Genomic DNA, 13,571 nt, shown 5'->3' on the forward strand with positions numbered 1-13,571 from the left:
TATGGATCGGGAGTGAGAGTCCGTGCCACACTAGTGGGGCTAGGCTGGCTGAGCACATGAATGCAATGAACAGGATGGGGGAAAACCAGGATTTCACACACATGAACTCTACACGTACCGACAGTACCCGCACACAGTGGCACAGGTACACGCGTTACTGACAGGCCCTGGTCTAGGGTTCAAAGTTCACCGCCTTGACTAAACTTGCTTAGGTCCTCACTTAGACTAAAAACACAAGTAAAAGAGGTACGTACATGTACTAGGTCCGTCAATTAGTGCGGCCCCACGCGCGCGTTTAAATACTAATGTTCCCAAATGACTTTAAAAAAACAAACAAAAAACAGGGCCAGTTCATTTTCTTGTTCAAAGTGCAAACAATAGATGTAATCATTCTCAAGAATAAAATCATCCTCACGTCTTTCTGGGACAAACTATGAAACAATCGTTTATTCATGATCAAAGGATGATTTCTCATTACATGTAGCATGTTAACGGTTCCAAATCTTCGATTCCAACATAATTTTCCACACACCTATTGAGGTTAGGTTAAAGCAAGCAAATTTCATGGAAATTACTTTGACAAACACTTACCTTCATGTGAACGCTTGAAGGGAAGCTGCAATGGAATTGCTTTGACACAAACCTTCAAAATAGACCTATGTGTCTCAGTAAACCCATTATCAACTTATTTTGATGGGGTATTTTACTACCTTTTTTATGATACTTCCATTATCAAGCTTAAGTACATTCACTTAAATGAAAAAAAGCAATGCGTACAGAGGTATTCACATTCACAAATATATGTGGATTTAAACCGTCTTACTTTTAAACAGTTCCCCAACTACAAAGACCATCGTGAATACATGTGAGATCTGAAGGAACTCTGGCAAAAGTTGTTCATTTGTAAATACATGTACAAGCTTTTCCCTTCCTTTCTTTGATGTGTTTAAAAGTACCAGTAATTAGATAAACAACAGGAAACATTGCCTATTACTTTTAACTTAAAATACTTTTTCTGAGAGACATCTCTGACATGCACAAAAGCTTAATGTCGTCCACTTGTTTACTGCAACCTTAAAAAAACAATAGTTGGGCCAGCCCAACTGCAGCACGACAGCCGAAAATGTCTTCAAGTCTGTTGTCACTGTTGGCTGTTTTTTGGTTACTTCTAATTTAAAGAAAATGACCAATAACAACAAATATGTAATAAGACTCCAACTTTGAAGAGACTCCAACATTGAAGAGACTCCAACATTGAAGAGACTCCAACATTGAAGAGACTCCAACATTGAAGAGACTCCAACATTGAAGAGACTCCAACATTGAAGAGACTCCAACATTGAAGAGACTCCAACATTGAAGAGACTCCAACATTGAAGAGACTCCAACATTGAAGAGACTCCAACATTGAAGAGACTCCAACATTGAAGAGACTCCAGCATTGAAGAGACTCCAACATTGAAGAGACTCCAGCATTGAAGAGACTCCAACATTGAAGAGACTCCAGCATTGAAGAGACTCCAACATTGAAGAGACTCCAACATTGAAGAGACTCCAACATTGAAGAGACTCCAACATTGAAGAGACTCCAACATTGAAGAGACTCCAACATTGAAGAGACTCCAACACAGTGACCGGTGGCTAAGGCTCAAACAGCCTAGGCTGAACAATAATTATTGGTGTAAATTGTCATTTTAAAAATCAACTGCTGATTTTCTTCAAAACCGTAATATCAGGTGTCAAAAATATCTCTTGTTTAGGATTTTTTCTCATAAAACCGCATTCTTTGATATGTCACTCAAAATGGGTAAGATTGACCTGTAGGTTGTCATTCCCCGCTCGACCCCAAACTACATGTACACGCCTGCATGTTCAACTTGAGCCACTGGTGCTGGACGCAGAAGGGCTTAGAGTCATGTGATTGGCCTATAGAATATCCATTTCTCCGAGTCCCTATCGTCGCAAGGTAAAATACTCCGCACCGTGAAGCCAAGTCTGGTAGCATGTCAGAAGATCTTGAGTGCTTCCACTGGCGTTTCTCCATTTTGCTCATGGTTGCGCCCGTCAACTATTTCCCCACAGCGCTCCAGCTCACCCCACAGTTGAACCTTGCACTCGCCCATCATCTCAGGAGGCAAAAATGGAATGAAGAAGCTGTGTAACTCAGGAAGTTGCTCGAGAACTGCCCGAATCCCTGAGTATTTCATTTTCCCTTGCCAGCTTGCCGACGTGGTTCTCAACTTGGGCTGTGATGGAGACAAATTCAAGTTCCGGGATTGCCGTGGCCTCCTGTTTTCTCTCACTGGCTCGTCTCAGGGCTGCAAGTGTGGCCTCCCATATCCTCTTTAGTCAGAGTTTCTCCTTCAGGCTCGCTATGGCCTCAGCGAGCTCTTCCAGCTGGTAGAAGCTCACCTCTGACTCCAGGAAACCCCACTTGTCAAAATGTGGTGGAAGATTGAGTTCCCCTGGCGCAAAAAGTTCAAAATGATCTGAAACATGCTCCCATCCCGGTCGATGACATATGCTCCATTGGCATCACAGGCAGCTGGCTGCAGCGGGCTGGTGAGCATGTTATGAAGCATGCTGTTCGGGTAAGTCAATCTTAATGACATCACACATTCTTTCCATCGCTACATGCCAAAATAGAAAAACATGCATTCCTTTGGTACAGTCATGTTTGTCACTGATAATCATGTCAATTCCAATTGGAAAGGTGTGTCATTTTAATGGGAAAAATGGTCAATGCAACAGAACAATTTCTCTCTGGCCCTGGGCCCAATTTTATGGCGCAGCTTACAGCAGAATTCTGCACTTATAATCTCCATTCTGCCTGAACTGTGCTAGCAGAGAAATTCTGCACTAAACTTATACTCACGGAATCCTTAGTTACCGGATGTACACATAATTTGGCACACAAGCTAAAATTCTTGCTAACCCATGAAATATGTTCACCATAAGCACATAATTTTCTGCTAGGCATACAGTAACTTAAGCACCGATTTTGCGCTTGCAGTTACGCAGTACCATGAAATTGGTCCCAGATCTGAGAACCAATGCAATGAATGAACATGACGCCAGACAGTGCACAAAGTGCGAAGTTATTTCAAGCATGGAGGAAGGACTTGTGCACTGTGCGTGTATGTGTGAATAAGACTCGGGCTTTATCACGTTTATCGTTGGCTCGAAAGTCAGGCATGCCAGGTGACTCAAAGTTTTCATCCATTACCCAGGGTTCGAGTTATCAAGAGTTTACTGTATTCATTGGTGTGCAGCTTGAGGTGAGTAGTGCTCTAAATGCAACATCACAAATTTCCATTCTTCTGATATGAAGGGGGTATGAGGGGGTACCGGGTATGGGTCGTGGGGTTTTTAGAACAACCCACCTTATCATCACACACGTTCGGAGTGAGTGACCATGGAGAAATAAACTGACTTGCCGAGCTGTCGACGAGAGCTGGGCCATGCATAAAAATGAATGTCTTTGCAACAGCCACTTGATTATCTGAAATTCCTGACAAGATATTCAAAACTACCGGTCTAGTTCTTTAAGTTTAACTCAAAATAGTGACAATTTTATAGACGAGAGAATTTCGAAAGACAGTGCACAATATCGACGTGCACCGACCGACAGCGAATACACTGTACTTCAACCCATGGGCATTTGTATTTGACCGGGACTGGGAACTAGACTGCGCGGAACAAGGTTAGACTTGCTTTAGTCCTTCAAATTACCAAGTGGCAGGAGAAAATTCTAATCAAAATATTACATGGAATGTCTCAATGCACATCATAATTACGAAATGTCCCCACTGGACCCCTAAAGAAGTCAACTATTTCCCCGAAAACTAGGAATACATTTTTACATCTTTTAAGAGCAATCCAAAATGTTGGCGGGGGGTGTACAAAATTACTACAAATGTCTCCAAAAAAGGAGAAAATAAATTACACTCCCTTACATTTTGCATTGAGACCGAGAGTCGACAGTAGGTGCTTGTACGTTCTGTTTATTCTAGCATCTACCTGTTTATTTTCAGTCAAGTAAGCCTGTTCTATACTACGAAAAATGCACACTAAAACAGGTTAGTCTGTGTATGACAATGTCACTTGTTGGAAATTAATTTTGTTTGCATATGATGGAGTACGTACTGTTGTCATGACAATGTACAACCGAAATTACTTCTGAGAACTTTCCAAAGGAGGTATAGATTGCAAAAATCGACCAAGTACTGAACTGTGTTGCAATTGTATAAATACATAGCTCTGTGGGTACACTTTCATACTTGTTACAGTCTGCAGAACTGAATCCACAACCAAGTAAACAATACCAAAGGTTTCTTGCCTGGGATTTTTAACACAAGGACAGTTGATTTTGTGGACTGTTTTATTATAACTTACTGAGAATACAAGATTAGAATAAGTACTACTTTGCATTTGGTCAGAAACATACAAAAAGTCTAAATATATTGCAAATTGAAGACCAAACAAACATAAAAACAAGTGGACAGAAACAGTAATGGGTTGAGGATGAAAAAGTTTCTCATGTTCTGCTTTGCCTGGAACAAGCTTGTCTGTCCTTGACCTTGTCACCTTACTGAAGGTACTATCGGTAAGTTGGACCTAATTGCTTACCTCTTCTAACAACTCGCCCTCTTAAACATTTTCTGCACATATTCCAGTGTTTCAAAATGCACTGAGACCAAACTCATAAAATAAAGAAATACAAGTCATTTCATGTATAAAACTTAGTTATCGTCCCAATGCTATGACATACATGGAGATACATGTCCTTACATTTTTAATTACAAATGAGCATGATTTAGGCCTACTCGTCACACAGTGCAATAAGCAGTTGCTAATAATGTAAAATGAAGGCAGTGTTTTGTAAAAATGCCTTTAGAACCCTCTTTTTTGGCAAGATTGCTCTACTTGTCTTCGACAACTGCGATCGCATAACTAAATCCTACAGTTTGAACTCTCGGGTTCCATGCTTAAACTGGGAGGTGGCCGTCCAAATAACCACCTCTCAGATCCGTTTTCTGCGCCAAATGTTGACTTGTTCAACAGCTGGAAACCCAGCTTGGAGATCTCCTGGAAGATCTTCATGCGGTTGGGGGCCACCACGCCGTGGGTGGCCGTGACCGCCCCGTCCCGCTCCACCCGCCGCAGCACGCTGCGGTCCTGGTTGGAGTGGGCCTGGAAGAACCCCAGCAGCAGCGGGATCTGCTTGAGGGTGTTGAAGCCGCCGAAGTAGGTGAACTCCCTGGAGACGGAGTCTGTGACGATCTCGATGAATTCCATCTCCGGGGTCTTCGGCAGAGAGGGAGTCAGTTTGGCCAGGCGCTCCTCGCGGAGCGACCTGACCGCATCGATCAGCTCCGTGATCTGGTAGAAGTCCGCCTCGGCGGCCAGCAGGTCCCACTCGGAGAAGTCGGCCGGCAGACAGAGCGCCGAGCGGCGCAGGAAGTTTAGGACGTGGCGGAAGGTGGGCCCATCCCCGTCGATGATGTAGTGACCGTGGCTGTCGCGAGAGGTCGGTAGACGGCCGCTGAACATGGAGCCCAACATGGAGTCCGGGAAGCGAGTGAGCGTGGCGATGGTGGTTGTATGGAGGGAACCACCTACATTCAGCGTCACTAGGTCCTCCATTTACACGAGAGACTTGTCATATTCCGCGAGGGAAATGAGAAACCCGACAATCGGAGACAAAAATCAAGCACGACTCAAACTGATCTTGCAACAACATGACATACCCGGTACCCCGCCCGACCCATGGCACGGCATAGGCGCCACACGCACGTGTATTGTGATTTACATCCGCATCTCAGTCTAGACTTGTTCCCAGTCCTTTTGCGAGCTGCACACCCACACTTCAGAGACTTCAACAGAGCGCCCTGATATGATAGAGGGCGCCGATTGCCCAAACACGCTCACATTACATAATCAGCTGAAACAAGTTGAAGTTAGTATCCTCGGTGAGGTGTAAAGAGGTCGGTTAGACAGCTTTATAAAGTACACCTAACATTGACACGACACTCAAAATCATAGCGCATTAGAAGGCTCGAAGAGGGGGAGGAGTCGGCCGCACAAAAAATGGTATGCGCTTAGTCGTGAAAATTAATGTGTACATGCAACGAGTACATGTATATATAATAACATGTATAAAGCAACGGCACAGATGGCAGGGACAATTGCACCACGCGTATATGAATCCAAGGTGATGAGGAAAGGGGTGATATGGACGACCGAAATCCAGTGTCCAGCGTCGGGAATGTGGAAAAGCTGGGGGGGGGGTGGATATCACGTTATTCACAAGATAAAAGTTCGAACGGTGCGAGGGAGCTCGAGGGTGCATTTGAGGCCTATACGTTTGTGAACTGTTTGTCTCAGTTTTTCAGTGATATCAATTGTATATTTGCCCTTGGAAAGTTAAATAATGCAATTTTATCACCAACGAGCACGATAAAATTAAAAATGTGACCAATCCTTGAAAAACAGTCAAACCCCGTGTAACAAATCATGGTTTACTGGAATAACCCAAAAACGTAAGATTTGACAAAAAAGAGAGTATTCAGAGTCTTTGAAAGTGCACTTATTAAACGTATTTGAAACTCAAAGAGCAGATTTTATAAACAAAGTTAACTTGACAAAAGGCGAAAGTGTAGGTCGTCTACCTTATAAAGAAAATGCATGTATTTGCATTAACAAATACAGTGGAACAACGTGGCCCTTGGGACTTTAGAAATTACTTTGTTATAATAGTTACCTTGTGTTATTAGTAATGAAAAACAACGAAAAACAACCTAAAATTGTCCTTGTTATAAAATATGACCGTGTATTCAAAGTGCTCAAGTTCTTTTCTGTGTTTGACTGTATCGTCCACGTCACCATTTCAGCATCATCAGTTTTACTAGCACACGACGTGAACAATTTCATGATCACTTCCTGGCTCCATTATCCACCACTCCCTTAAAGAGTACTCAGATTTGTTCGTTTAGAACGTTTAATTTATGCCGAACGGATTTCTATTGACAGTGACGGCACTGAGGTAAAAAAAAAACGAAAACCGAACAGAACGGTGTGCGTGAATGCAATTAAAATTATATACATGTACAATTAACACTTGCATTTATCTTTGCAAGAAAAACTGACGCTAGTGCCTGCTGAACAGGGTTGAAGAAAAAGTTTGGTGTCGTTAATTTGGCAACATCTAACTCAAGGTGAGAGCATAGTTTTTTCTCGCTTAATGCTTGCTTATTAGCCGGAGATGCTTGCAACATTGTCACCATACACGCCGTCCTCGCTCGCATTATAAGACCGAGTTCACCCTCGAATGGTTTGGATGGTGTTACCCACATTTCAACTTCTTTACATTATCCATTTTACACTCCAAGCAGGCATATGCACGGGACATGATGGAAACTCGTTCACCACGGTCTACTCCTCTGCTTTCTCCGCTTCGTCTTCTTCGGCGATCACCTCCGGTTTGTCGGCGACCTCTGCGTTCTCCTGGGGCTCACTCTGCCCCTTGTCTTCCTCTGACGGCGGCAGCTTGGTGTACCTCGTGGTCGTCTTCTCGGGCGGCGAATTCTCCTCCAGATCGTCACTCAGCGGAGCTGCGTCCTGCCTGTCCCCGTCATCGGCGGGAGCGTCTATTTTGACCTCCTCCTGGGGTAATCTGCTGTACCCGGAGGTGGTCTTTTCCTCCGCTTCTGGGTGGTTCTCCTTGGATTTGCCTCCGTCTTCCATTAGGGGAGTGCGCTCGCTGACTGCAGTACTCTTGGAGCCACCACAACCCATTTTGATTTAAAAACAACCCCAAAATTCGAAGAAATGTCACTTAAATACAAGTGATAGTTCAACGGGGTCGCGAAGGGGTCTTTGAAAAAAACACTTCCGCTTTCAGTTCGGATTCAGTCGCTCAGACTTCAGATCTCTTCACCAAACATGGGGAAACTTCAACACTCCATTGGCGTCTTCAAACAGCACTCTCATCTTACAATCTGTGTACAAGTACATGTATTCCGCCGGAGGTCGAGACGTGTAAGTGACGACATCCCCAACGACTATACAAACTTTGTTTACAACGTGTTTGCTAAAGGATATCCCGGGCTATAGTATCGTATCCTAGCGTAATGAATGGGGGTTGCCACTGTTGTTTTTAACGTGTTTGCCAAAGGATTTCCCGGCCCAGTGTCGTATCTGCGTAATGAATGGCGTTGCCAATGGAGACCGCGACGCGCACCTTCACATAATTATGCATGAGTGAATACGGACCACAGAATAGTCTGGCTGCAACTTAGTTTGAGATCCAGATGAGTGTAAATGCAATGGCCTTCCCTGGTGAAACGGCAGGGGCTTAATACTTTGTTGGTCTCATAGCGATGTTTCAGTGGCCATGGGCTGCCCAGTGCGTTGCTGTAGCGGTGGTCGTTAGTGTGTTGGATTACGTGCGTTAAGTTATAATGGTCACTTATTATTTACCATGACTTGCGGCTAACAATGAAGGACATTTCGCATGGTGTGCTTATCTTTGTAACCATAGAGCAAAGACACAGGCACATACCAGTGTGCGTGAGGCGTTATATGATGATGTCAAAGTCCACTGCTGCAACTATTTGCTTAACGGTGCGATCAATGATTTTTTTAAATAAAGATCCTGTCGCTTAATTGAAAGTACGCCTATCTGATCTGCTGTTTATTCCTGTGCTCATTTCAATCGTGCGTGAACGAACTCTTAAAAACTGCAAGATCGGCTGAGCACATTGATATTAGATCTGCTTCAGTGGAAAACTTATGTAATTGATCACACCTACATGAAACAATCCAGCAACAGGTGCTCAGCTACGATCAACTATGTGTCACGTCATTCTTCAAAGGTAGGTCCGATAAGCGCTCGACCAGTTTTACAACACGCGACGTCCTTGCCCTTTGGCCGCTGTAAATCTTCACGATCCGTGCTCACTGATTTATATCCTCTCGGAATAGCTGCCAGTGCGTAAAATGATTCTGCAAAATGGGCTGCGGCAGCTCCAACACGTCTACAGGACCAGTCGGCGAGTTGGAGAAACCGCCCCGTCCCAGTGCATGCCAGGACGTCATCAGTGGTGACGACGGGCAACGGGAGAATCATGGAGGCAAAACCAGTGGAGACGTCGAGGATAGAGACACGGGTAGCACCGACGAGAGTGCCACCCGTCCTGCGCCGTTGCTGCAAACAGGGATCAGCCTCAGCGAGAACGGTAAGGTCGGAGTCTCTAACCCCCTCGAGAGTCGGACGGTTGGTGATAGGGAGCAAAAATCAGGCCTTGGCCGTCACCCGGCAGTGGATATTAACACGACGGGCTCAGCGTCTTTAAAAAAGCGAGATGCATATACAGAAAACACATCACATCTTCTGCCAACAAACAGAGACAAGCAGGGTGGCTCATCTCCGAGACTTAAACCAACAGAAGAAAAATTAAGCACTGGGTCGGACCATTCCACTCCCCCTGAATCTAAGGAATGCCATGGAACAGATAGTCCTAGTATGCCCCCTAATGAGGACCAAATACCGAGGCCCGAGGCTGAGGAAACAGAAGGCGGTGGCGAAATTAACAACTTTAAAGAAATCATCGATGAATCTCTCACGGGAACATGCAATGAATCGGACCCAAATCAAACAGAGTCTATCTCATCCAAACCTGCTGCGGTGACAGTCAGTGAAAACCTCACTCAGGTAAATCTAACCTCAGACGAGATTGATTTGCCGGGGCCACAAGATCTTTGGCAACAGGACAACGAGGTCTTGCTTAACGATACTGCACCTGTCATCGAAGAAAACGCTGGCAACCTGAACTCCCTAATCGCAACGAAGCTGGATGTCCCTAGGAGTGAACCTCGTCCAAGAGAGATTGCAGCTTCTGACGTTGTTACAGAATACGACCTCCGGAATAATAATGCGAACTACACTTCACACAACAATTCATCAAACTCGGAACACACACCCAGTGTCGATCTCAAGACCATTACAAAAGAAACGCAGGGAGTGATTCCGGAAGATGGGGCCGAGCCTCCCTCACTAGCGACCTCGCAAGAATCGATACTGGATCGTGTGAGGGGCGAGGCCCTGGAGACGCACAATATCTACCGGGCGAGGCACGGAGTACCGCCCCTCGTCCTGAACGGCAAGATCAACGCGTACTCCCAAAAGTGGGCCGAAAAGATGGCGTCCACGCGAAAGTTTGAACATAGCCCGAGTAAGAGCAGGCCCAACTACGGTGAAAATATATACTACTCTGGCTCAACACATTTCAGTGTCCACGAGGTCAAAGGTAATTATGAGCTTCTCCATTTCCTGTGGTCTTATATATTTTGCTTATTTACCGCTATCCAATGAGGAGTAACTTGCCTTATATGAAGTTCGTCTCGCCTGAACAAAAGTGCATGACTGCATTGCGATATAAATTAAACTTGTACAGTGTATTGCAGTAATTCATGCTGGACACGTAGTCAACTCAGTTTTGTTTCATGTGTGTTTAATTGCAGGCGGTACTTCCATCACAGCATTTTACAATGAAATCAAAGACTATGACTACAAGCGGCCCGGAGAACGGAAAAGGAACGGCGGGCAGATAGGTACAGCTTTCATTTGGTTTACAAGTTCAGTGTTGGCAAAAAAAATGGTTGGGCAAAACGGGGGCTTGTTTACTGGTTTGTTTTTTAGATACGCTCTATTCCTTCAATAGGCAAAAAGGGAAGCAGGGAGACCAGACAATAATACCACTTATTACTTTGACATCAATTCATTTCTTCCCTTTGATACTTGCATATTTTTCAATTTATGAAGAAATAGTTTTGCTCGTGAAAAAAGAGTTTATAGTCTGCTTGGTCAAGTTGATTTATGTTGGATCGCATAATTATGAATGAGACTGTTTTGTAACTGTGAATGAGTAAAATTCTTGGCCCTAATTATTCTATTTTGCATTTTTTCCTGAATTTATTTTAGGTCAATCCAAGGTTGTGAGTGTGAGCGACTCTAACTGCTTCCTTTTTTTTCATAAAGGTCATTTCACACAAGTTATTTGGAAGGATTCAAAGGAGCTGGGCGTTGGCATGGCAACCACCAAAAAGGGAGATATGGGCTACGTGTACGTCTGCTGCAACTACAGTCCTCCAGGCAACGTGATTGGACGCTTCGAGCAAAACGTCCCACTACCGGTCAGTTTTAGAAGATTTTGAAAAGTGTCCGGACAGAATCTTCAATTTGGAAAGACTTTGAGTCGTTTATATTCGTAAGGAATGTCCTCTTGTAACATTCATTTCGTAGGCGTGTATTATTCGGCTGTATCGTATCATATGATGCTTCAGTAAAGTATGGTTAAAGAGAAGCAGGCGTTCGGCGAGAATTGAGTTTGCCAGAAACCATGGCTCCTCGTTTCACTTTGGCAAAGAAGAGTAACGTTTTTTCTATGATATCATGGCAAATGTTGATGACTGCTGATCACCTGCTGATGATTTCCCGTGTCTGTCAAAACGGCTCTTATGAAGCGGGTTTTTGCGAAGGGATCGCATGCGGAAACGTTTGGAAAAGCTTAATTTGTGGTTTGTCTTTATCTTCAGCCTCAAACTTAAACTTTTCGCTGGGTTTGATTTGATACTTCAGATTACAGATGGCCCAATCGCACCGAAGATGACAAGCAGAGACGGCGGCGAGAACGTAGCGGGCCAAAGCAGCAATCGATCGGCGGACGGGGCCAGGGCACCAATGCTGCCTTCAGGGAAAGAGACGCCGCTCCAGCGGGTCAGGAGGGAGATGCTGTGGGCACACAACGTGAGCCGAGGGAAGCACGACTTGGCCCCTCTGACCTTGGATGCCAAGCTTAACAAGCACGCCCAGCAGTGGGCGACGAAGATGGCGAACACGAAGAAATTCGAGCTCAGCCCGAGAGGCGACCGGCCCGGCTACGGGGAGAACATTTTCATGGCCGGCTCGTACAATTTTGACATGTCGAACGTCAAAGGTGAGTCCGATCCATTCCTCCACTCATTTGACGATTAAGTGTAGCCTTTCTTTTTGATTCTCCCAGCTTCTACAGCGTAAATTGTTTTAAGCCCATTTGTCAAATTACCCACTGTTTGTCCAATCATCAGCTATTAAACGTGTTTGTATAGATCTCGTTTGCTCTATTTACATTTTGGATTCGTTTGTACTAAGCGCTTTTTTGGCAATCGTATAAGCCATCTCCATATCTTGCCAAAGTCATAGCCCGTTGAATCCACTATTTACAACAATATTTCTGAAGAGCGCTCTTCTTCTGTTTCACGATTCCGCAGGCGTTGAGGTAGCGGCATTTTTCTGCGATGAAACAGCGAAAGACGGAAACATGGGTAAGATTACAGTCTCATATTTAAAAACACTACAGGCAGGCCCTATGCTCAATCATCGATGAAAACTAAAAAAAAAAGAAAGTAAAATTTTATTTAGCTTGCGTATTTCAGTGCACTCTCGCCTTTACCAACGATATGAATCGTCAGTCCCTCGCATTGTGCAGTTCAAGAGCGACAAAACGATGAGATGTTCCACGCCTGTACTGACATGTCATATCAATTGAACGCACAATAGTTGGCTCTGAAATATTGTAATTTTGGAAATAGCGTGCCATAAATACGTAACAAGTGAAACCTGAACTTGGGATAAATAGGGAATGTAATATTTCGTTTACTTCAGGCCGCTTCGCTAACCGGTGGAATGCAATCTCAACCTGCACGACTGAGCTTGCTTGGAAAACTTCCCAGCAACTCGGCGTCGGCATGGCAACCACAAAGAAGGGGAAGATGGAGTATGTCTACGTCTGCTGCAGCTACAGTTGATCAACGGAAACTTGTTTTTACGGATTTTAAAATAATTATAAGTCTATTTTGAACTGTTTATTTCTCAAATCTCAGGTACAATGACAACTGAAAATACAATACATGTAGAACTATGGAAAGGGTCCAAGTCCTCAGTTTGGCCCAATTGAGTGAACTATGTGCAGGCGTTGCTTTCATTTAGGTCCATCATGTGTCAAAATTGGACCAATAAAGTGGTCATATCTGTGTCAAAGTTGGACCCTGAAAGTGGTCATATCTCACTTGGTACGTATAGGGTGTGGATACTACAAGATTGGCTGAAGTCCAGGGCGGTTATGTCTCCCTCCAAATCGTTTTTCTCGTGGATTTGGCCTCTTATATGGGAGTTCTGTTTTCTTAAATGCATGCCCAACTTTCGTAAACGTTACTTTGGGGGAAAAAAGTAAATGTTACTCTGAAAAAAAAATGAAAAAAGGAGCCAAAATCAGACTACACTATTCATTCATGATATCAATGTCAGGTGTTATAAATGCCGTTTTTGTGCAATAGGAGCAATTTTAAAGACTTTACAGCAACTTCATGCTAATATTCTGGGTTTGGGCAGTAAAGCGGATGCGTGCTTCGATTCAAAGCGCCCCAATGTTTGAGGGCGTGCACGTAAAAGTGACGTTCATTCAATGGAAGTTTGTGAAAAGTAACAACAATAAAACAACGTGTTCCTCAAAATCAAAAAAGTCCTGATC

At 44.1% G+C, this 13,571-nt stretch overlaps 2 protein-coding genes across 3 annotated transcripts; one reads left to right on the forward strand and one right to left on the reverse strand.

The window, feature by feature from the left end:
* Positions 1-415: 415 nt before the first annotated feature.
* Positions 416-5,824, reverse strand: LOC110990542 (BTB/POZ domain-containing protein KCTD6-like). The gene is made up of 2 exons (XM_087145767.1): positions 3,384-5,824; positions 416-2,630 (listed from the first exon to the last, which is right to left on the reverse strand). The coding sequence occupies exon 1, from the start codon at positions 5,644-5,646 to the stop codon at positions 4,954-4,956; it is 693 nt and encodes a 230-aa protein (XP_087001893.1). The 5' UTR covers positions 5,647-5,824; the 3' UTR covers positions 416-2,630; positions 3,384-4,953.
* A 2,472-nt stretch (positions 5,825-8,296) lies between these two features.
* On the forward strand, positions 8,297-13,434 carry LOC110990539 (uncharacterized). 2 transcript variants are annotated; one of them, XM_087145766.1, is made up of 6 exons: positions 8,297-10,310; positions 10,525-10,614; positions 10,985-11,196; positions 11,642-11,999; positions 12,313-12,366; positions 12,707-13,434. In XM_087145766.1, exons 1-6 carry the CDS (start codon positions 9,014-9,016, stop codon positions 12,847-12,849), a joined length of 2,154 nt encoding a protein of 717 aa, XP_087001892.1. In that variant the 5' UTR covers positions 8,297-9,013; the 3' UTR covers positions 12,850-13,434. The 2 variants fall into 2 exon arrangements, with proteins under 2 accessions (XP_087001892.1, XP_022111277.2); XM_022255585.2 differs by having other exon boundaries at positions 11,042-11,196.
* The last annotated feature ends 137 nt before the right edge of the window (positions 13,435-13,571 follow it).

The sequence above is a fragment of the Acanthaster planci genome, linkage group LG14, assembly GCF_054643075.1.
Source record: "Acanthaster planci isolate LZ-2023a linkage group LG14, COTS_SCS, whole genome shotgun sequence".
NCBI lineage: Eukaryota > Metazoa > Echinodermata > Asteroidea > Valvatida > Acanthasteridae > Acanthaster > Acanthaster planci.

Excerpts from the sequence above, each read along its gene's own strand:
- LOC110990542 (XM_087145767.1), bottom strand. The coding sequence starts at position 5,646 with ATGGAGGACCTAGTGACGCTGAATGTAGGTGGTTCCCTCCATACAACC.
- LOC110990539 (XM_087145766.1), top strand. The coding sequence starts at position 9,014 with ATGGGCTGCGGCAGCTCCAACACGTCTACAGGACCAGTCGGCGAGTTG. Across the intron at positions 10,615-10,984 it reads AAGGAACGGCGGGCAGATAG|GTCAATCCAAGGTTGTGAGT; the intron begins GTACAGCTTTCA and ends AATTTATTTTAG. Across the intron at positions 12,000-12,312 it reads TGACATGTCGAACGTCAAAG|GCGTTGAGGTAGCGGCATTT; the intron begins GTGAGTCCGATC and ends ACGATTCCGCAG.